Genomic DNA, 24,307 nt, shown 5'->3' on the forward strand with positions numbered 1-24,307 from the left:
AATATGCCAGAGAGTATATACAGCTTGAAAATGGCAAGAGCCAGGATTCAAACTTAGGTTGTCTAACCACAAATCCAAGTTGATCATTGCAATGCAGAGTGGTGGTGAAATTTCTGTTACCTTATTGGCCAATAGCTTGTTTCCCTGCTCTTCTGCTCAGAGGAGTCAAGCCCAGGACTGGGGTTGCTCGGGTGGGAGGGGCATGCCCCTCTGGGTACCCATGTAACGGACTGTGCGATCTGCTCTCAGGTAAACTGAGTAGAGATGTGGCACCTTCAAGAAAAGAAGAGGCTTGCTCTGCTTCCTCTGCCGTTAGTCATGGGTCCCAGCACCAGGGAGGGCCCTCTAAATAGGTCGCTGGTCAGGTGGAAGCATGAGGAGGCGGGAGGAGGGAGGCCATGTCTGCAAGACTGCATTCCCAGAAGACAGTGTAGCTATTAATATTTTCATGGCATCAGCCCCAGAAGATGATCCTCGGATTAAAAAGTTACCTCTTCTTGGGGCTCTAACCAGCTACAGGCAGTGCTCTCTGAAGGTCAGCAAGAAACTGTGGGGAGTTACAGGACTTTGTTACTGGAATATGCCCTCTTACTTCAAAGATGCTGTGGACATTGTGTCTGGCATTCTCCAATTGATATTGTCCTTCTGAGGTGCTCAGTATGAGAGACCCTTCCTCAAGTCAGAGCCACAGTGTCAACAGCTTGAGAGTCACCCTCTTACGACCTCCCCTGACATACTGTCTTTACCTACGCACCTCCCCTCCTCCTTCTCTTCTTTTTCTGCCTCTCTTTGTTCCTACGTTCTGTGTTTATTATGACCATGAAACATTCTAGCTGGAAAACTTGCCTGAACACAGAAGTACATAAATAAAAAGACGTCATGTCCCTTTTCCCCTACTCCCACCTCTTCACCTGGCTATGGGAGGCAGGGATGTTGTCTGTCCTGCTCTCTGCTGATCCTCTCATCCAGCCTAGGGCCGGAGGCACAGCGGGGGCCCTCTGTGAGCATCTGTGGAATAAATGAACAAATTGTCATCATCAAGCTGCTGTGACCTCTTTATACATTCAATCATATACAGTATGCTTCAGTACATAAATGGGTCCACACCATATGTACTATATACAAGTTTCTTTAGTTTTTGCTTCATAATATCTTAGAGGTCTTCCCTTGACCCTCCATCTAGACCTGCTTCGTGCTTTTTCACTGCTGACTAGATGCACTGCTGACTAGATGCACGTCATTATTCAACCACTTCCATACTGACAGGCATTCAGGTTCCTTCCATTTCTCACTATTTCCAGCCATGCACCTGCATAGGCTGTGGGTACTTGGACACCCAAGACAGACATCTGAGATGGACTCACTGAATGGAGGGGCTCCTCCTTCCTCTCCCATTCCCTGAAAACCTGAATTTTTCTTAAACTGGACTGAGGAGAAATTCTTTTCCTTGGGAGTGGTGGGGAGTGTCAGCCCTAGGGCTTGTACTTGGCATGCACAGCCCAACTGCACACACACACACACACACACACACACACACACACACACACCATCCTATCCTAGCCTGCTCACTAGGGAACCTAATTTTGAAACATGGACCAATCAATCTGTCCCATTCTGTGGAAGCATGCTGAACTGAGAGTCCTGAAGTTTGAGTTCTGATACAGACTTTGCCAGAAAATTGCCTAAAAGTATTGACCAAATGACTCAGTTTCTATGGGACTCAGTTTCTTTACCTTTAACTGGGGTTGGAGAGTGGACATGTTACTGTAAGGACACTTTTCACTGCTGTCCTCCCAGGGTGAGGCATCGGTTGCCTGCCCTTGACTCCGGGTTGGCTGTGGGAGCCAAGAAATAGGAAACTGATGTTTTGGAAAGAGCAGTCAGCAGTCCTGGGTGAGGTCAGAGCTGGCAGTGTGGTGACCTCTGCCCTGGTCAGCAGATCAGCAGCCAGTCGTCTTCCCTGAGCTGCTGGGCCAGTTGCTCAGCTGACCCCTGGCAAGGACTTGCTTTCACCCCATGCAGAGGGAAGTCTGGGCATCACATTGCCCATGGTGTGGTGGCCTATCTACACCTCTGACAGCCTCCTGGCTACATGGCACAGACAGGGATCGGTCCTCCTGGCAAAACTTCGGGCACTAACCAGAGTGGTGAGGACCAGGGCTCTGAAGTCACCTTCCTGGGCTCAAGCCCTGACTCTGCTGTGCTCTGTCAGTGGTGAGCTGGGGTGACTCACCCAGACCTAGTTTGCTGATCTTTAAGTAGGGGGTGAAGATTAAATGGGGACTTTTCACATGAGCATAAGAGTTCAGTAAGCATTTATTATTATTAATGTCCATGACAAAAATAGCTGTTAAAGTAGGTGACCAGTAATGTTCAATGAATAAATAGATACGTGATGAAAGAATCAGAAGTTAAGAGGCTTACACTTGGCTCCCTGCATCAGTCTGGCTCACTCAAATGGAATGACTGTTTCCTAAACTTGTCCTCAATGACAATCCTAGCACCTTTGCCAACGGCTTTTCCTCAGTCTGGGATTCTCTTCCCATTTAGGTCTGTCTGTCAAAATTCAATCCTTCAAGGCCCTCAGTCACACCGCTTCCTCCATGAAGCTTTCTTTGCTTTAATCAATGGGATATGCTAACTTTCTCCTCATGTCTCTAGTATATCTCTGTATACTGATGATTGATTCCAGTAGAGGCCTTTACCTTGAACTCCAGACTTGTGTATCCTCCTGCCTGTTCAAGGTCCTCAGGCAGATGGAGAACAGACTTTTCATTCTCACCCTGTCCACCCACCCACTCAGCCAAGGTTACTTCCCCTGCAGGACCCCATCTCGGGTCATGGCTACCCTGCTTCTTGCAGGAGCTCAGGCCCAAACACAGGGAGCCATGATTTACCCTTCTTTCTCTCACAGCCTGCATCTCATCCACAGGTAATTCTGCCTCTACCTTCAAAATAAGCTGGAATCTTGCCACACTCACTACCTTCACTGCTACCTCCTTGATCCAAGCCGCCCTCTCTTCTTGCTTGGATTTTTGCAGTAGCCTGTGATAGCTCCTCTGCTTCTTTCAGATCAAGTCACTCCTCTGCTCAAAACTCTGCAATGGCTGCCATTTCACGCAGAGTGAAAGCCAACCTCCTTAAAGTGGTCCAGTAAGGCCTGCATTCTCAGGATGACGTTACCGCTCCCCCTGTATTGGATAATCTTCAGTTATCCTCTGGAATCCTCTCTCCACCCGTTTCTCCACTGCTCTGGGCCCCTTGGAGGCTGGCCTCTACAGGTGACCTCAACTCAGCTCTCTCACACTTTGGCTTCCAGCTGTGTTCAGTCAATGGAAGTTGGGAGGTGGGAGGATGGAGTATTATTCCTCTGGCCCATGTGTGCACATGGCCTTGGCTAGGCCACAGCTGTGTTCCACTATTAATAACACAGGGCCTGTCATCAACCTTGGCCTGCAGCCAGCTCTTGCTAGGTTCCAACAGCCACTCTTTCCTTTTGTCCTTTCAGGCTTCCCTTCAGGATGTTAATGGCTTCTTCATCTTCCTAGCCCTGCAGTACCTCACCATCCTTGCTGGTTTTCTCTAACTCTGTTCACACTTTTGTAAATAGCTCCTTCTTTAAACTGTATTTGATTACTTCTTTGGAGGTACCCTCTGCTTCTCCCCTCATTGTTACTCTGCTCAAGTTACACTCTCCCTGGTTCCTCTAGCATGCTGGGTACTCTCTTGCCTCAGGGCCTTTGCACCAGCACTTCCCTTTTCCTGGCAGGCTCTTCTCCTGGATGCCCATGATCCCCTCCATCCCCCAGGTCACTCAGCTGTCACCTTCTCAGTGACCACTTCTTTATTTTAACTGTATTTTTTTAAACATTTTATTTTGTATTGGGGTATAGCCAATTAATAAACAATGTTGTGATAGTTTCAGGTGAATAGAGAATGGACTCAGCCATTTAGTGACCATTTCTTTCTCCACCCTTTTGAAAACTGCAGCCCCTCTACTATGATGGTTCCATTTCTTTTTCTGTAACACTTTCCACTGTCCAACACACTGCATAAATTACTTATTTATTCTGTTTCTTGTCTTTCTTCCCTTATTAGAATGTATGCTACACAAGGGAGAGTCGTCTGTCTGTTTTATTCACTACTGTGTCCTTACAACTTAGATCACAGCCTAGATTAGTGGGATGCTCTATAACTTGTTGTCCACTGAATAATGTGATTGAATAAGTGGCCTGTTGTTCTTATCTCTCACGTAGTCTGCTTTTGCTTCCTTGGGCTGCCCTCACAAAGTACCACAAACTGAGCGGCTTAAAACAACAAAAACTTAATGTCTCATAATTCTGGAGGCTAGAGGCCCCAAATCAAGGCATTTGCTTGGCCATGTTCCCTCTGCAACCTGCAGGGAGAATCCTTCCTTGCCTCTTCCTAGCTTCTGGTGATTTCTGACAATCCTTGGTGTCCCCTGGCCTGCAGCTGCAGAATGCTAATTTCTCTGTTCATTGATACCTTCTGTGTATCGCTTCACAGGGTATTTTTGTTTGTTTGTTTGTTTTTTAAAGAAGGTAACCAGTCATATTGGATTAGGGGCCTATCGTACTCCAGTATGAACTTATCTGAACCTAAATAATCTCATCTACAACAATCATATTTCCAAATAAAGTCACATTCTCGTGTACTGGGGGCTAAGGTTTCAATATATCACTTTTGGGGGCCACAATTCTACCTATAAGATGATCTTTCAGTTCTTCCAGTGAATTTTAGTATCCAAGTACATATCTTATTACCCAAATAGATTGTAAATTTTATAAGAGAAAAATTCAATTTTTCATCTGATGCAGCAAACTGGCTGGTCTCAGGCTGGATGTGACCTAACAGGCACATTTATCTGCCCTGAAGTACTGGCCCATACAGTGATTTGGAAAATGTTCTGAATCAGTTTGTGAACATTTAAAAATTTGGAAACTATACCTGAAAATCTGAGTGTCTGGTTTTCATAATAAATCAGAATGTCTGGTCACATACCAGAGGAACATTGTGCCATGTTCTTCATTGCCTGAAGCCTAGCAATGGCTTGTCCTTGGACTGGATAGTACCATCTTCCTTACACACACACACACACACACACACACACACACACACACACACACACACACACACACACACACACACACACATCCATATCCTAGTGGATTTGCTTCTCTTAGAGAACTTTGACTAATACAGTCTTCATTCAAAAATGTCCATTACTATTACCCTGGTTCAAGCTATCATCATCTCTCTTCTGGATGTTACAATTGTTGCAAAGTTGGAATTCTAGCTACAGCCTATTTTCCAAGGAGCAGCCAGAGGGACACTTTATAACCATAAGTCAGTCATGTGACACCTCTATTTAGTGTCCTCTCTTGGCTCCTATCTCTGTCAATGTAAAAGCTGAAGTCTTTAGACGGCCTTCAAAGTCCTATACAATCGGCCTTCAGTGACCTCATCTCTACACCTTGCCCTGCCTCAAGATACCTTGAGTTCTAACCACACACGCTTTTCCTTTAGCTTTCTAGGCAAGTTCCAGCCTCAGGGCCTTTGTACCTGCTGCTCTCTGTATGGAAAGCTCTTTGTTCTGGCTAATTCATCTGAGCTTCCAATAAGCAGAACACTGCTTTCTTGTATCTCAATAGAAGCAATGACTTTTTCCAAAATGGACCATTTAGTTCAGATTTGCCAAAATGTGTGCCTCAATCAACTGCCTGAGGCTGTCCTCTCTGAGCTGGCCTGGGGATCCTTTCATTGGTTGGTCTTGATCATTTATAATTTCTGACCTCCATTATTGCACCTGTATAGAAATGGTGTTCAGCCAAGTCAAGGAGAAATGCTAAGTCTGAGCATTTGACATCATTTGCAAATTATACCACGGTTTCTCTTTACCAGTTCTCACGTACCTCCCAAAGTTCTGAGTGGTTGCTTTGTTAAAAAAAATCCTTGCCCTTTTATCTTAGGCCCAAGAAAACATCCGAATTCATATGTAAAATACTGTGCTCCGGTGAGGGGAAAAGATACGAGACACATTATGGGAAGTGGATACTTGAAACTGATCTGTGCAGAGAAAACATCTTCCATGGTAGTTCTGTGATCAGAGAAACCCTGTGTCCCTGCATTCCTGGCCCCACCCCAGGCGTCCTCTCCTGGGCCCTCTGCAAGTGGTCAGCTAAGCTCCAGAGGGCTCAGCATCAGATCTCCAAATCCTTCCTCACTGTAGTCATGGAAAGACCCTGAACAGTAAAGCTCCTCGACTGTGGAATCAACTAGATCTGGCTCAAGCCCTGAATCTGACATTCATAAATGGTGGGGCCTTTGGCAACTTATACATGCGTTAGCTTCCTCACTTACAAAATAAAGATGATAATGCTAATATTATGAGGCTGTTATGGGACTTAAATGAAGTAATGTATGATGAGTGTCTAACCTGTAGTGAACATTCAGTCACTGGGAATCAAGATGGGTTAGCAGCGAAACTGAAGCCAGACTTTGGAGACATGGTAGAGAACCCGTCACCTGGGACTGAGCTGGGGTGTGTGATGGACACCCCTGATCACTCCAGTGAGACTGATGCCCAGGTGCTCCTTCATGTTGTATTCCCAGTGATCCTCCCAGAATATAAAATTGACCAGGCCACCTCCCTCCTTGAAGTGGTCGGGTGACTGGCTGCCAGCTCAACCTCCAAGTAGCCTGCACAGCGGGACTACTTGCTTTCTCTAGGCCACACCTCCTCACTCTTTGGACCACTCAGGAGTGACCTTTGCTGTAGGCATTAAGGAAACAATAAGTAACTTATGATCCTTTAGCTTGGTTGCTGGATCAGTCATGCCTCTGTCTAATGTTACTGGCATATGGCCATATTTTCTCCATCTCCCGTAGGAGATGCTATGGGAGGTTTTCTGAAATTCAGCCATACTGCCTCAACTGCATCCTACTGCTCTGCTCCTTATTGTTGCCAAGTTGTGTCCAGCTCTTTGTGATGCCATGGACTGCAGCATGCCAGGTTTCCCTGTCCTTCACCATCTCTGGGAGCTTGCTCAAACTCATGTCCATCGAGTTGATGATGCCATCCAATCATCTCATCCTCTGTAAGCCGCCTTCTTCTTCCCTCAATCTTTCCCAGTGTCAGGGTCTTTTACAATGAGTTGGCTCTTCGCATCAGGTAGCCAAAGTGTTGGCGCTTCAGCCCCAATCCTTCCAATGAATATTTAGGTTGATTTCCTTTAGGACTGACTGCTCCTTAAACAAGATGGAAAAGAGTTTGGTCTGGTGTGACCCACTTTATGTGCATATTTGTAGCCTTAACATACTTGGTCCTCCGACCTCTCACCTGTAAGATGTTGGGCTACTTCAGGTGATTTCTTGGATTCCTTCTGACCTTCTGATTTTGGCAGCCAGGGCTGGGGGTGAGGTGAAATGCTGTACCCACAGCTCCAACTTCACCCAAATAGCTAAGGCGGGGTGTTTGTAGAGAGAGACTGGGTGGGGAGCACTTTCCCAGCAGCAGGAGAATCAGTGTGGGCCAAGCCAGTCACGGAGGGAGAAAGAACAGAAGCAGCCTTGATTCCTGAGATGCTCTCTGCCTCCTCCTCCTGTGCCACTCCCCCACACCGTCCACCCGCACAAGAACCAAACTGTGTATCTCAATCCTAGAATGTGTGGAATGTGCCACAGCCTGATAGGCATGAAGCAGTCTGCAGAGAGGCAGGGAGGAGCTCTGCTCCCCAGTCAGAGGCCCGACAGTGCAAGGACTATGGGTCCTGAGGGCTGGGCAGCCCCTCCCATCCTCCCCGGGCCTGCTGCCGCAGCCAGGATATCAAAGGCTGCATTGTGCTTTGAGCGGGACTTGGTCCCTCGTGTGCCAGGGAGGAGGCGGGAGGAGGGACACCGCTGGGAGGCTGTCTCCTCCCAGTGCTCCTCTGGCTGGTATTCCCAGGGGCCTCGGCCTGGGGAGGATGGTGCACACATGGGTGGCTGCTTCTGCATCCCTGGGGAGCCAAGTCTGTCCTGGGGTCCAGGTGAGTTTCCTGGGGGGAAGGGGGACCCCGGCCTGTAGAATGCCTGATATGGTGGTGGGTCCACTGAAGGCTTAGGGATCTGCTGGGTTGGGGAGCTACTCTTCTCAAGATGGGGAGATGGTTGCACTTTCTGGCTTCTTCTCCTCCCTTCCTCTTCCTCACTTAGTATTTGTCATTCTGACATTGTGAAAAGGGAGTGAAACCTGGGAAGCATCTACTTTTCCTAAAGAAAGAGGCTTTGAGCTCACTCTAGGAGGAGGAGAGGAGGCTGCTTTTGGCTGCCACTCCCAGGGTGTGACTAAGCCCTTCCTTCCTTTTTTCCCAAGATGCCCCAGTTCAGGAAGAAAGCTCAGGCAGTTGGTTCCTCTGGGGACCAGCGGTGGTCATAAACTTGGCCTCAGTCACTCAACCCTATTTTTGTCAGGGTTAACGTTACTGGAGGAAAACAGGCAGTTTCCTGCCTCCTACCTGTTACAGTGTGTGTGTGTGTGTGTGGTGTGTGTATGTGTGTGTACGTCAAACTGAGGTCACTCAGAGTTGTTGCTCTAAGAAATTGTCAAGTCATCTGAGGCTTGACATATGGTGACCAACCCTGCCGGTTTCACTGGGACCAGGGCTTTCCCAGGATGCATTCAGCGCTAAAACCAAAACAGTCCCAGGCAGACTGGGGTCACTGGTCACCCTAATGCAAACTCCTTGCTTCTTTTCAGAGGCAGACCAAGGTGAGGCCCAATAGTCTCATGTATGGCATTCACCAGGATGAGCTGTGGCTTTGTGGGAAGAGTGTGGATTGTGGGAGGACTCTCTTGGAAGACAAATGAGCATTACACCAAGAAATTATTCCTAACACTTGTTAGAATTCCATGTCTTCCTGGAGCACCACCATGTTTCCTTGGAGGGGGAGCCCAGGAGAACCTCTAGCCTCGGTTTTCTACTCTCTGATAGACAACTTCCCCGTGTAGTTTTGTGACCTGGGCTCGATTAGGTGGAAGGCACTAGAGGTTCCTAAAGCAAATATGAAGCAGCCATGTTCTGCTTCCTCTGCTTGAAGTTCTAGCCTAGGCACCTTGGTATCTCCAGCAGGGAGAGGCTCCCAGACTAAAGGTACCCCAGACTTAAAAATCCACCAAATAATGCCCTTGGCACTAAACACATGACCTTTAGCTAGAAAACATTTTGCTTCTCCAAATTTCTAAAATGTACACGCTTTTCAGGCCCTTCCTCTAAATCCTGCTGTCCTTGTACCCCATGGGAGCAGACATTGCATGGGGGCTGCAAGAATATGAAGGACCACTGGTCTGTAAAGCAGGGACCTACGTTCTAGATCTGATTTGGTTTATCTCCTCTTAGGCATCCTCACAGTTAATCACCCAGTCTTTGAGGTTAAGTCTTGTCTGGATTTGCCAGACAAGGTCTTGGTTCTTTGATTTGCCTTGAGCAATTTATTTATTAACCTTTCTGTGTTTCCGTTTTCTCCCTTGCAGATTTTATGATATAATTATGCTTTCCTTATAAAGTGTTGTGGTAGGGATTAAGTCCACATGAAATACAGTTAAAACAACCTGACATAGTTAATTAAGCACAGTAAAGAAAACAAGGCACATTAATCACATCTCTATGACTCTGGCATATCACGCTCTCTCTCTAGGTCTCCCTTTGCTCATCTATAAAATGAGGGGGTTGTAAACTCAGCCTGTGGAGGTAAATTAGGGAGCTCTGCTCCTGCCTGGTCCCTGACGCCCCAGCTTCAGCCTGAATCACCCTGCTTCTGTTTGACATCCTGTTGTTTAGCCCAAGATTTCATGTAAAGAATTCTGCAGCTTGAAAGAAACAAACCAACACTGAAGAAAACAATCTTAAAGTTCTTATGACCCTATCATTCAATTACCTATTATTTCACCACATTTTTGCTGTTCAATTGGTTAGCAGCCTGGATTCACTTTTTCACCAATAGTCAGCCTGGTATTTATTTCTATTGAGGCTTTTCATGCCATCTCCCCAGTTTTCTGTACTCGTCAGGGCCTTTCCCTGGAGAGGATGTTATGGCATTGTAGGTCTGAGGTCAGTTGTTGTAAACATCCCCTTCTAGGTTCCCCTATTTATCCTAGGAACGGGAACAAGGTACACAAGCTAGAGTGACTTAATAGTATGTGAGTGTGGCAAGTCTCTTATATTCTTTGAACCTCAGTTTTCCTGTCTCTAAAATGAATATAATGATAGTATGTGTCACACAGAGCTTTTGTGAAGATTAAATCAGATAATTCATCTCATGGATTTAGCAGGGTCTGACTTTTGATAGCCGCTCAGTAATTCCTGGCTGTTTTGTTGTTAACTAATAAGGACCACTCCAACATCCCTTCTCCTATGCCTGACTCCACTGGAGTAGGAGTTGCTGCTCCTCTTTCTTCGGCTGCTTCTGCCATTGTGTCTGTTTCGGTGGGAGTAAACAGTGAGGACCAACAGTCCTCAGGGACTAGGGAGGCAGGAAAGAAGGCCTGATAGCACTAAGCCCTGGACCGCTGCCCAGCTGGTCTGCAGTGAAGTGACAAAATGAAAAACGCGTTCTTGATGCCCCCCAGGTGTGCTGTATTCTCACACATGGACTCTGCCTGCAGCGTTTGTTTCCATGATGCTTCTTACTCTGGACATGGGCAGGGGGTGGGTTTCTGGTAACTGCCATTATTTCTGACTTCTGGACCCCTGGAAATTCTTGCCACTGTTAAACCACAGTTTCTTAGTTAAGATCACAGAGTAAGTCATGTCAAGGTTTGTTGACCTAAAAGCTTCTAGCACTGCCGTCTTATCTTTCAATACTATCTTGAAGAGATCTGGCAGATTTATATCCTTATACAGAGGATGTGGGAGAGATACATATGCCTACATTGATTGCTGTTGTTTGTAATTTTCCTTTCAACCTTTTTTGGTAAATATGAATCATCAGTAGAATTATAAGAAATGGAGGGATGAATGCTGACAATAGTAAATCATGATTCACATTTGAGCTTTAAAAAACTTGAGACATTTTGAATATACTGATAATTGAGAATATGGGAACAATATGAAACTTTCTACTTTATGTCCTATTAGCTTCAGGACTTCTTTATTTCTTTCTTTTACTTTTTAGAAAAATAAAAGATTATAGATACAGTTAGGGTCCCCTGATAATTTTTCCCAATCTTATTCCTCACTCTCCCTCCCCCAAACTAATCACATTCATGAATTCAGTGGTTCTGTGCTTTCACTGCATATCTGTATACTCATGAGTGTTCCTTGGAAGGACTGATGTTGAGGCTGAAACTACAATACTTTGGCCACCTGATGTGAAGAGCTGACTCATTTGAAAAGACCCTGATGCTGGGAAAGATTGAAGGCAGGAGGAGAAGGGGACAACAGATGATGAGATGGTTGGATGGCATCACCGACTCAATGGACATGAGCTTGGGTAAATTCCGGGAGTTGGTGATGGACAGGGAGGCCTGGTGTGCTGCGGTCCATGGGGTTGCAAAGAGTTGGACACAACTGAGTGACTGAACTGAACTGAATTGAATCCTTGTAAAGAATTTATTGTTAAGATTTTTAAATTTAAAGTGATATCATTATGCAGCCTTTTTTTAAAAAAAATAATTCAACACTGTGATCTAAGATGGGCTTCCCTGGTGGCTCAGATGGTAAAGAATCTGCCTGCAACGCAGAAGACTCAGGTTTGATCCCCAGGTCGGGAAGATCCTTTGGGGAAAGGGAATAGCAACCCACTCCAGTATTTTTGCCTGGAGAATCCCATGTACAGAGGAGCCTTGTGGGCTACAGTCCATAGGGTCACAAAGAGTTGGACATGATTAAATGACTAACACTACTAAACTATGATCTAAGATACATTCATGTAGATAAACATAGCTGTAATTCTAATTTGATATTTGTCCCAACAAGGACAATGTGGGTTCACATCATAAAAACTGCTGGTGGTATTCTTGTCAAGTCAAAGAAATAAAATGTGGGTGGAGAAAAAAAAAAGCATGCAGGGACATCTTTACTGTTTAGTTTTCTTCTTAAATTTGGGAGTGGTGGTGCATAAGTGGGACCAAGAAGAGACTGAGAGAGAAGTGGGAATATATTCTCATTTCCAGCAAGTTTCTGTGACTGAAATATCTCCTGAGATGGAGACCTTAGACTTCAGCGTTCTGAGGTTGGGTTTATGTAGTGGAACCAGCAAGATTTACACCCATAATCTGGATGGCCTCAGACTCTGTATGACTATGGTAAAATCACTACTTCTGTCTGGGCCTTAGTTTCTCAACAGTAAAATCAGGAGTGGAATTCAATGATCTCTAGTCCCTCCAAATATTCATTTTCTGTAATTATTGCCTCTCCTCATTTTTATCTCTCATATTTAAAATGTCAAGATGCCTTCCCTTTTCTAACTTTAAAATACAGTGCCGTTCACTGTATTCTGTCTTCTCATTTGCCAGGATCACAGTCCACATTCTCACGCTCACGCTGCGGACTGTCATAGTCTTTAGCTATCCTCCCTGCCTTTCTTTCTTGCCTCTCCCTGTCCTTTCAGTGCTCTCCCATGTGGAAGTTCCACTTCTGTTTTGCCATACCCATGCTCAAGAATGTTACATAGCTCCATATTGCTTGCTATATCCATTCTAAATTCCTCTAACTTCTTTAAAATGTTCTCCTTATCCTGACCCTACTGTATTTATCAATTTTAGCTCCATCATCCTGACCTCTCCAGTATGTTGTCAGCTCATGTGCATGCAAACATTCGCTTCTGTCCTGCTGATCTCTTTACCAGTAATCCCACTTTTCTACCACTTATATAAATCTACCAACAAAATAAAGAGGGAGCCATAGACTGGGAGATAATATTTGTAAATTACATATCTAATACTTGTATCCAGAATAGAAAAAAAAATCTTATAACTCAGTAATGAGAAAATAAACAATCCAATAAAAATTGTCAGATAGTTTCATTCAGAAAATATAGGGATGGAAATCATACATGTGAAAAATGTTCAGCATCATTAGCTGTGTTCAGTCACATCTGACTCTTTGTGACCCCATGGACTGTTAGTTCCACCAGGCTTCCCTGTCCATGGAATTTTGCAGGTGAGAATACTGGAGTGGGTTGCCATTCTCTTTTCCAGGCAATCTTCCCAACCCAGGAACTGAACCCAAGTCTCTTGCATCTCCTGCACTGGTAGGCAGACTCTTTACCACTAGTGCCATCTGGGAATCCCTCATTAGTTATTAGGAAAGTGTAAATTAAAACAATGAGATAAAACCACACACCTACTAGAATGACTACAATTAAGAAGACTGATACTAAAGTGGTGTGGATGTGGATGTGGAGAAACAGGAACTTTCATGTTTAGCTGATGGGAATGCAAAAGGTACAGCAACTTTGGAAAGCAGTTTGGCAGGTTTTTTTGAACTGAGCATTGGTAATTTTCTCTAACCAATAATAAAAATAAAACTAGCTTCCAGAAAGTAATTTATTGATTCAGAAATGAAAAGTCCAGGGATTGTTTGTTTCAAGTATGTCTGGATCAAAGTATTTAAATGATTTTAACTGATTCCAGCTGAGCTATTTGAAAACCTAAAAGATGATGTTGTTAAAGTGCTGCACTCAATATGCCAGCACATTTGAAAAACTCAGCAATGGCCACAGGACTGGAAAAGGTCAGTTTTCATTCTAACCATGAAGAAGGGCAATGCCAAAGGATATTCAACTATTACTCTGATTTCACATGCCTCCCATGTGATTTCATATGCTTCCCTGATTTTACCAAGGCTTCCCTGGTGGCTCAGCTGGTAAAGAATCCTCCTGCAATGTGGGATTCCTGGGTTTGATCCCTGGGTTGGGAAGATCCCCTGGAGAAGGGAATGGCTACCCACTCCAGTATATTGGCCTGGAGAATTCCATGGACTGTATAGTCCATGTGGTTGATAAGAGTTGGGCACGACTGAGTGACTTCACTTTCACATGCTAGCAAGGTAATGCTCAAAAACCCTCAAGCAAGGCTTCAGTGGTACATGAACCAAGAACTTCCAGATGTACACGCTGGATTTAGAAAAGGCAGAGGAACCAGAGATCAAATTGCCAATATCCGTCGAATCATAGAAAAAGCAAGAGAATTCCAGGAAAACATCTATTTCTGCTTGACTGACTATGCTGAAACCTTTGATTGTGTGGATCACGACGAACTGTGGAAAATTCTTCAAGAGATGGAATACCAGACCACCTGACCTGCCTCCTGAGAAACCTGTATGCAGGTCAAGAAGTAATAGTTAAAATTGGACATGGAACAATGGACTGGTTCAAAATTGGGAAAGGAGTACATCAAGGCTGTATATTGTCATCTTGCTTATTTAACTTCTATGCAGAGTACCTCATGTGAAATACTGGGCTGGATGAAGCACAGCCTGGGATCAAGATTGCCAGTAGAAATAACAACAACTTCAGATATGCAGATGACACCACCCTAATGGCAGAATGTGAAGAGAAACTAAAGAGCCTCTTGAAGGTGAAAGACAAGAGTGAAAACGCTGGCCCTAAAACTTAACATTCAAGAAAACTAAGATCATGGTATCCAGTCCCATCACTTCGTGGCAAATAGATGGGGAAAAAGTAGAAACAGTAGCAGATTTTATTTTCTTGGGCCCCCAAATCACTGCAGACTGTGACTGCAGCCATGAAATTAAAAGACACTTGCTCCTTGGAAGTAAAGCTGTGATAGACCTAGACAGCATATTAAAAAGCAGAGATATCACTTTGCTGACAAAGGTCCGTATAGTCAGAGCTATGTTTTTTCAGGTAGTCATGGGTGTGAGAGTTGGACCATAAAGAAGGCTGAGTGCCAAAGAACTGATGCTTTTGAACTATGGTGCTGGAGAAGACTCTTTTTTTTGGATAAGACTCGAGAGTCCCTTGGACCGCAAGGAGATCAAACCACTGAATCCTAAAGGAAATAAACCCTGAATATTCTTTGGAGGGACTGATGCTGAAGCTGAAGCTCCAATACTTTGGCCACCTGATGCAAAGAGCCAACTCATTGGAAAAGACCCTGATGTTGGGAAGGAATGAGGGCAGGAAAAGAAGGGAGCAACAGAGGATGAGATGGTTGCAAGCATCACCAACTAAATGGACATGAACTGGGCAATATCCGGGAGATAATGTAGGTCAGGGAAGTGTGGCGTGCTTCAGTCCATGGGGTCACAAACAGTCCAGCAACTGAACAACAATTCCAACAACCTTTCCCACTCTGTTTAGAAAATCGCTAGCTACCCCAAGTCATGCAAATACTCTTCTATATTTTGCTCCAAGTTTTTTTGGTATCTTTTAAAAAGCAAGCACCTAAATAATTCTGTTAGGTTCAGACCATTTCTGTCCTTTATCGAGCCCATCTTTGCATGAAATGTTCCCTTGGTATCTTTAATTTTCTTGAAGAGATCTCTAGTCTTTCCCATTCTGTTGTTTTCCTCTATTTCTTTGCATTGATCCCTGAAGAAGGCTTTCTTATCTCTTCTTGCTATTCTTTGGAACTCTGCATTCAAATGCTTATATCTTTCCTTTTCTCCTTTGCTTTTCACCTCTCTTCTTTTCACAGCTATTTGTAAGGCCTCCCAGACAGCCATTTTGCTTTTTTGCATTTCTTTTCCATGGGGATGGTCTTGATCCCTATCTCCTGTACAATGTCACGAACCTCATTCCATAGTTCATCAGGCACTCTATCTATCAGATCTAGACCCTTAAATCTATTTCTCACTTCCACTGTATAATCATAAGGGATTTGATTTAGGTCATACCTGAATGGTCTAGTGGTTTTCCCTACTTTCTTCAATTTAAGTCTGAATTTGGCAATAAGGAGTTCATAATCTGAGCCACAGTCAGCTCCTGGTCTTGTTTTTGTTGACTGTATAGAGCTTCTCCATCTTTGGCTGCAAAGAATATAATCAATCTGATTTTGGTGTTGACCATCTGGTGATGTCCATGTGTAGAGTCTTCTCTTGTGTTGTTGGAAGAGATAGTATAGCATATTCAAAAGCAGAGACATTACTTTGCCGACTAAGGTCCGTCTAGTCAAGGCTATGGTTTTTCCTGTGGTCATGTATGGATGTGAGAATTGGACTGTGAAGAAGGCTGAGCACCGAAGAATTGATGCGTTTGTACTGTGGTGTTGGAGAAGACTCTTGAGGTCCCTTGGACTGCAAGGAGATCCAACCAGTCCATTCTGAAGGAGATCAACTCTGGGATTTCTTTGGAAGGAATGATGCTAAAGCTGAAGCTCCAGTACTTTGGACACCTCATGCGAAGAGTTGATTCATTGGAAAAGACTCTGATGCTAGGAGAGATTGGGGGCAGGAGGAGAAGGGGACGACCCAGGATGAGATGGCTGGATGGCATCACGGACTTGATGGACGTGAGCCTGAGTCAACTCCGGGAGTTGGTGATGGACAGGGAGGCCTGGCGTGCTGCGATTCATGGGGTCGCAAAGAGTTGGGCACGACTGAGCGACTGAACTAACTGAACTAAATAATTCTGATGCAGATTATCCACAGATCACATTCTGCAAAACTGTGATTTTTCTTCTCTAAACCTCACATGTTCTTTAAGAGCTGTGCACCCTGCCTTCTCCCCCAAACTGAGGTCACCATCCTGAACTTCCTTATTCAAGATGGGATCATGCCACAGACCCTCACGGTCCTTAGGCAACTGTCTCGTCTCATGGACAGACAAAGCTTGTCAGGACTAGGTGTAAATAAGTGAGCTGGCATTCCTGGGGACCATGATGGCCAGAGAACAAATGCCCCGTAGAGGTGGCAGCAACCATTCAGTGCCAGCTGACTGTTGCCAGATGAGCATGAGGGCCCCAGACTATAGTTCTTCCAGTTTTCAAAGCAAAGCTAAGCATCTGGGTTATGTAAAACATCCTGATTACTAAATGATGTAGAGCAATTTAAATCTTAAAATTGCAGTGTAGAGGGAAAAAAAAGAAAAGAAAAATGTTGGTGGGTTTTTATGGCCCATGGCCTCTGGCATACCAGTTTTCAAACTCTATCCTAGAGTAGGGAACCAGGCTTCCACTCAAAGTGATTCTAGGACCTGCAGGATTATTACCTGGGAGCATACTAGAAATGCAGAATCTCAAGCTTTCAACTACTGAGGCAGAATCTGCATTTTATCAATGAGTGTTGATTAGTGTTACTCGCTCAGTCGCATCTGACCCTTTGGGACTGTAGCCGGACAGGTTCCTCTGTCCATAGGATTCTCCAGGCAAGAATACCAGAGTGGGCAGTCATTCCTTTCTCCAGAAAATCTTGCTGACCCAGGGATGGAAACAGGGTCTCCTGCATGGTAGGCAGATTCTTTACTGTCTGAGCCACTAGGGCAGTTTATCAATAGCCCAGGTGATTCATTAAAGTTTGAAAACCTTATGCAGATATGTGGTTCTTACTGACTCAAATCAGAATCATTTGGGGAACTTAAGAAAAATACCTGCATCGATGTGGTGACGTCGCGCTCTTCCTGTCTCGGCTTAAGCAGCACCTGACAAGGAACAGACGTTCAAGGCAACAGGACCACTCTTCTCATTTGCTCGGGCCCCTCATCTCCCCTTCCTGTCTGTTGGCGGTGTGTGTAAGGCAGGTACTGGGTGAATCACGTCCCATCTGGGTCGCCTGCCCCGCTGTCTCAGGGCATTGGTGGGGCCGGATGCTTAGAGGCAGCGTGGACAGTCTCGCCTCGCTTTCCCGGGGTCTCGCGAGGCGTTGCGCCTCGCTAGCCTCTGTGTGTGTGAATATCCCACCTGCCCTTGCGGTGGCCTTGGAGCGCTCCAGTTTTTTTCCTCAGCGGGTGAAGCTTCCAGTTCCCAGTGAGCCCCTGGGGTCCCCCCTGAGGTGGTGCGTCTCGTTGAGCAGCTCTCTTGGAGTGTCGAGATAATAAGGGAGGCACGTGCCTCGTGGTGGTTGTCCTCACTGCATGCTGTGAGGACTGACTTGGCCCTCGTATTCTCCCTTCGCCGGGGTTGCACCGGGGAGTTTGAGCGACCATGGAGGGTCTGGCGAGGCGGAGCGGAGTCTCTGTGAGACATTTCAGCTTCTTGTGAGGTAAATGGAAGAGTCTGAGGCCTCATGGACGTTTCGCTTACTTTGCCTCAGCAACCCCCTCCTCTCAGCCCTTCCCCAGCCAAGAGAGAACTGGCCTCTCTTGAAGTGCCTCCGTGGACCCAATGGGGAGACGATGGGTGGAGGACGAAACTCCCTGAGTCAGAAACTCTTCTCTAGCCATCCGAGAGCAAGCCTAGGGGTACTGGACTTCCCAGCCTCCACCCCTCCAAAGCGCACAGAGGGTGAGGGGTGGGCTGACCTCGCGGTGGGGTGGAGCACTGCTCTTCCTGGGAGAGGGGGAATAAAAAAAGAGAAGAAAACAAGAGAAAAGAAAAGTACGTGTGACTGGGTAGCATGATGAAGGACATCAATTAACATTTTTGGAGATGAGGCTAGGCACTGATATTTTAAAAAGTCAGTTTTTTCAAAAGCCACTTGGGTGACTTAAATAGGCAGACAGGGTTGAAAAGCACTCAGATCAAGCCTTCATCTATAATCGGGAAAAGTGAAATCTGAAAAAAATGGACAAATGAAATATCTGACCAGTGTCACTTAACCAGTGTGTGGGAGAATCTGATTTGTGCAAACTCATCTCTCATGATTCTCAAGCCAGAACTTTTTCTGCTGCAGTTACTTTGGTTCCTGGGGGCAGAACTACAAAATGATCCTGGTAGACTATAGCTCATTACTGTTAGCTTCCAGGTAAGCTGCCTAATTTCAGCACTAACAAGATTGCTACATGAAAAACTGTGAGCTAATGACCCCACCTACAGCACATTCAAGCCTAAATTCATTTCATTCTCCCTGTTCATTACCCTAAAAAAGTGCTAACTGTTCCTGCTATGAAAAAATGGGAGATCCTCAGCTTGGGATCAAAATCCCACTGAACAGGCATGGAAGACGGCAGACTTCTGGCAGTAATATAAGGATTTGGGTTCAAGGTTAACCAGCCATGATTGGATGGTGTGTGATTACTTCATTCTTTATCACTCTTGGACTGCCTGTGCTTCAAGAGAAGCACAGGTCCAGAAAGCAAACCTAATAGATCTGCTTGACTTTGATCCACCAGCATTTTCAAATGAAGTTGGATGGATTAGATGACTGACTAACAATTAGTAGCTGAGCCAAGATTCCTAAACCCTATTTCCAGTGTCAGGTATTGCTTACAATATGGTAGAGTCCTTGAGCAGTGTCATGTTCAAAAGAACAGAGCAACCAACAATAATGGGTTAAGAACTTGAGTTCTTTTGTTGTATTTTGAGGATACATGAAAAAGGCCTACATTCCATGTCAATACTTTCAAATTTCCCTTCTGTTCTTTTTTTTTAATCTACTGCCTTGTGCTTTATAACTGCACATTTCTTCTCTTTTCAACTCTGTGCCATCGAAATAGCCTCCTCCTTAGCCTTAGTTTGTGCTATGATCTTCTCTTTTTCACTCTAGTTTTACAGCTGCAAAGACTGAGGAGGAAATAAATCACATACAGCAACGGTCCCCAGCCTTTTTGGCACCAGGGACTGGTTTTGTGAAAGACAGTTTTTTCCAGTGACTGGGGGTGGGAAATGGTTTTAGGATGATTCCAGCATATTACATTTACTGTGCATTGTATTTCTATTATTATTACATCAACTCCACCTCAGATCAGTAGGCATTAGATCCTAGAGGTAGAGGACCCCTGCCATACAGAAGTCTGTATAGTGGACAGACAGAAGGATAGTTTGGGGCCAGTCATAGATTTCAGGGCCATTACAACCATGCCCTAGTTACCTCCCTCAGGATGTTACTTTCAATTGCTCTGCTCCAGCATTTCCATTATCCACCTTGCTGTAGTCAGATTTATTATGACCCTATAGGCTCAGCATATATTGAACATGTAAGCCATGGGACTCACTCTGACCTGTAGGTGGGAAATCTTTTTTTTTTCCCCTTTTTAAAATATAGTGGAGATATCCAGGCTGCTGTAGCATTGAGATAGCATGCTTTAGTTGAGAACTAAATAATTCTAAGGCAAAAGTGATAATAATTAGAATTGTTCTGGACCACCAGCCTGGAGAAAAGAATGATTGCTTGACAAAAACTTGTAACCCTTGCTTATGGCTTACTTACACTCTCACAAATGATCTTTCATTTGATCTCCTCCAGGTAAAGATACTTCTTCCAAGGATCCAACCATATCGAGTGAATTTATATCCTCGTCTGAAAACAAGGAAAAATGTTTCCTGCCACAGAACATGATTCCAGGTATCTAAACCCCAAAGACAAAACTTATTTAAAAATATTTTTCATGTAGAATGTTACAGTAACCCCCTTAACAGTCTCATCTACAAGTTCCCTCCCTCTGATCCTTCCTAGGCATCACCATTAAATACATCTTTGTAAGCATGACCTTGACTGTGATATTCACTTGTCCACAAATATTCCACTGCTCTTCATTGCCTGTGTGATTAAAGCTAAGCCATCTCAGCTGACTCTGAAAGCTTTTCACAATCTGGTACATATTAGGAGCTCTATACATATTTGCTGTATTAAATAAAGTATATATCACCAAATAGATTTAAAGGTGCTGAAGGGCAGGTGCAATTTTTTGAATAATTAAGTTTTCTACATAGTACCTAAAAGAGTTGTTTGTACATATGTAACTGGTGCTCAGAAAATGTTTGGTAAATAAATACATGAATGATTGAATAAGTCCATGGAGGTCTTGTTTGTCTTCTATATACCACCTTATACAGAGGTTATTAAATATATAAGGGAATAAATGGTTGAGTATGTGGGATGAGATTGGTTGAGCAGAAGGATGTCTGTCTGATTCTTTCAGAAGGAAAAAAAAGATTTTGAAATTAAAGTAGAATAAATCTTTTTCATAATACATATTTTTCACAATGTTATCCTTAAGAGACTTTAATGAAACTGGCAAAGAGAACCATCCTCAGAGAGAGAGGTACCTGAGCTGAACCTTGTACTGGAAATTCTCAGGGTTAACCTGGGGAAAACCCAGTTTCTATTATCCAGTAACAGGTACTGTTTTTAATGGCAAATCACGTACCAAGCACATGCTAAGTCATGCCTGCATCTACTTCTCATCCTCACATACTCACTTCTAGGAGGTGGCACCACATTCTGCATTTCAAAGGTGGCAAACAGAGACTCACAGAGTGTGGTAAGTTCCCCAGTGCCATACAGTTAATACACGAGGAGAAACGGATTCAATCCCCTGTCCTTGTTTGTAACCATGATGCTCTGTTGTCTCCCAAACATGTACTTCTCTACAGCATACGAAATCAAGATTTGTGAAAAAATATCTGCAGTTGAATGTTTCAAAGGATATGTACTATGTAAACGGATAGTGTATAATGTCATGCCACATTCCCTCTTTTCCCCATTTAAATTCTGTCAGACTTCTTTGTTGACTATGAAAAAACCTTGCCCTCTATTTTTTTTTTTGCTGTTCTGTCAATCTGCTTATCTGTCTGTCAGCTTGGGCCATCTCTGAAAAAGCTGAATCGCCAACCATCTGTTGTTTCATGAACACAGTGGAGTCAGCATTTTATCCTATCAGTGAATGAAGGCAAGTGAACAAAGGGTACGTGTAGGTGTAACTTAACCTCCTGAGCCAGAACTTGTCCATCTTTCAGCATTTTCTGCCATAATGCTGTTTCCGAGAAGGTCATAGTGTGGGAAGGGGAGAGTCAGCTCCAACTGCCAACCTCTTCTTCATGAGGAAGAGTCACAGACAGTCAATCAGATACATTATCATGATTAAACCACTAGTTTTCAGAAAGATTAAAGAAGTGACAAAATGTACTTTGCACTAAAAGTAGAGTGAACTTGATTTATTCCCTTGTCCTCAGTGGGCACTGTAGGATCCCACATTGGCCTAGAGGTGTTGCTTTCAATATCAGCTCTCACTGGTTGAGATCCAACAGCAGTCTGCTTGTTTAAATCCAGGTCTTTTGAGTTCCATAACCATGAACTCAAGTGCATGGCAAGGAGATTCACTTTGAAGGGACCATCACTTATCAGGAGCTTTTCTGGAGGAGATTCTGGAGGGGAGTTTGGATCAGACTTTGGAAGGACAAGAAGTTTAGTGAAAAGAAATCACAGAATCAGTGTCAAGGTTAATTACAGTGTAACATGATGAGGGCAGTGAGCAGAAACTGCTGGAGTACTAGGGTAGGGATGGGGGTTTGTGATGTACAATAGCTAATGCTTAATGTGTTTGTTGAATGTTTAGTATGCACCCAACACTGAACAGAATGCTTTATGCACATAATCTCATTTAGTAAGCCTCTTAAAAATTCTATGGGATTGTACTGTAAAAGCTCTTCAGCTAATGAAAAAAGTCAAGTGTAGAGGGGTAATTAACTGCTCAGGGTGGCGCAGTTAACAAAGGCACAGCCAAACCTTGAGCCCAAGTCTGTGTGACTCCTCCCCCCTGGGCTTTACCTCCTCCCAGAGATCAGTGTTCAGTGAGGCTACCAGATGAACATTGGACCTGAACTGCTGAAGATGGAGGACTTGCATGAGATTAGAACACAGGCCAGGCAGGAGCGGAGTGGAATAAACATCCACCTGAAGCTCTCACCGATGTCAGGTCAGTGGGTATTGTGTTGGAGCTGGCCTGCAGCCACAGCATTTCTGCAACTTCTGCTTTAGAGACAAGCCTTTTTAAAAATAGAAGTTCAGGCTGCCTGTGTGCTCAGGTGAACATGACAAAGGCTATCTTTAATGTGTTCAGGAATTTGCAGAAGCCCTGGCAAGTTAAGACTAGAGGACAAACCTCTGTGCTTATCCAGTTGAAGCCTTCATGGTTCATTGTGTTTGAAAATTATTAATGGGATTGCTACTTATTGTCTAAAGAAGACACATGGCAAAGTGCAGTTATAATGATGAACCTCCTCAGCGTGGCCTTTCACAACAGCACTATCCACTCTCCAAAAGCTCCATCACTCTGTCTCTTTACCCTATTAACTTTTTTTTACTCATACCCCTTTTCTCCATCTGAAATTATTGTGTGCACGGAATTGGTTACTTGCCAAGAATACAAGCTCCATGAGAGCAGGACCATGTTTATTTTGTTCCCACTGTATCCTAGCACCTAAAACAGCTTCTGTTCAGAGTGTTGGTTTGAATGAATGTGCACTTTGAAGATATTAAAGATAGGCTATAATATATTAACCATTTATCCTAACAAACAATAAATGCATTATCAGAAAGAAGCATGTTCGAGGAAATACATGTGTATAGGTATAATGCATGGGCCTCCCTGGTGACTTAGTGGTAAAGAATCAGCTTGCAATGCAAGAGATGTGGGTTCAATCCTTGGGTTGGGAGACTGTCTGGAGAAGGAAATGGCAGCCCATTCCAGTACTCTTGCCTGGGAAATGCCATGGACAGAGGAGCCTGGTGGGCTGCAGGAGGCTGGTGTGACTCCATGGAGTTGCAAAAGAGTCAGACACAACAACAGCAATGTATAATGCATAAAGTACATGATATTTATTACATATCATAAATATGACATATAAATACTCTTCCATAAATATGGATAAATTTCATATTCTTTGGAAACTTTCACAAATCATCCACAGGAGGAAATATATGTTTTAGCTGGTTCTGTGTGGTACTGTTCCCTCAGGGCCAGGCAGCTAGGAATATACCCTGTACAAACAGAAATAACCAACCCAACTGTAGCAGTTCCTGAGATTCTAGAACATTCTGGGCTTCAGCATTTTTTTTTTTTTGAGGGGGGGAGAAGTTTCAAGAATGTGCTCAGAGAATTGTTAAGATTACTTAACAATTACTTAACAATCTCTAATTGATGAGACCATCACTTTAGGGAGTAGATATGGGAATCATTGGGGATTACCTAATTCTTTCTTCCCTATTACTACATTTCCATCCCGATCTTTCTCCCTCTGTTCTCTTTAAGATCTGACACTCTCCTTCAGTGTGAAGAGCCGCTCCAGAAGGTGTGTAAATGGCCCCTTGCAGGAAGCAGCCAGGAGGCGGCTCTGGGCGCTGGAGAATGAGGACCAGGAGGTGCGTGCGTTGTTTAAGGTGAGCTTCTGGGAGCAGTGCAACCTCATCTTTTGTCCTTCCACTACCTACACTCTCCCCAGCACCTAGGACAGTACCAGGAACAAAGT

General features: G+C 44.3%; 1 protein-coding gene across 2 annotated transcripts in view; it reads left to right on the forward strand.

Moving 5' to 3' along the window:
* The window catches only part of SH3TC2 (SH3 domain and tetratricopeptide repeats 2), a 56,714-nt gene continuing 40,241 nt past the window's right edge, over window positions 7,835–24,307 (forward strand). For both annotated transcript variants that reach the window (XM_013965675.2, XM_005683144.3), the window contains exons 1-3: window positions 7,835–8,048; window positions 20,304–20,402; window positions 24,091–24,218. In XM_013965675.2, coding sequence (XP_013821129.2) covers window positions 7,997–8,048; window positions 20,304–20,402; window positions 24,091–24,218 — 279 coding nt within the window. In that variant the 5' untranslated portion in view covers window positions 7,835–7,996. The remainder of the gene's footprint in view (window positions 8,049–20,303; window positions 20,403–24,090; window positions 24,219–24,307) is intronic.

This window comes from Capra hircus, chromosome 7 (assembly GCF_001704415.2).
Source record: "Capra hircus breed San Clemente chromosome 7, ASM170441v1, whole genome shotgun sequence".
NCBI lineage: Eukaryota > Metazoa > Chordata > Mammalia > Artiodactyla > Bovidae > Capra > Capra hircus.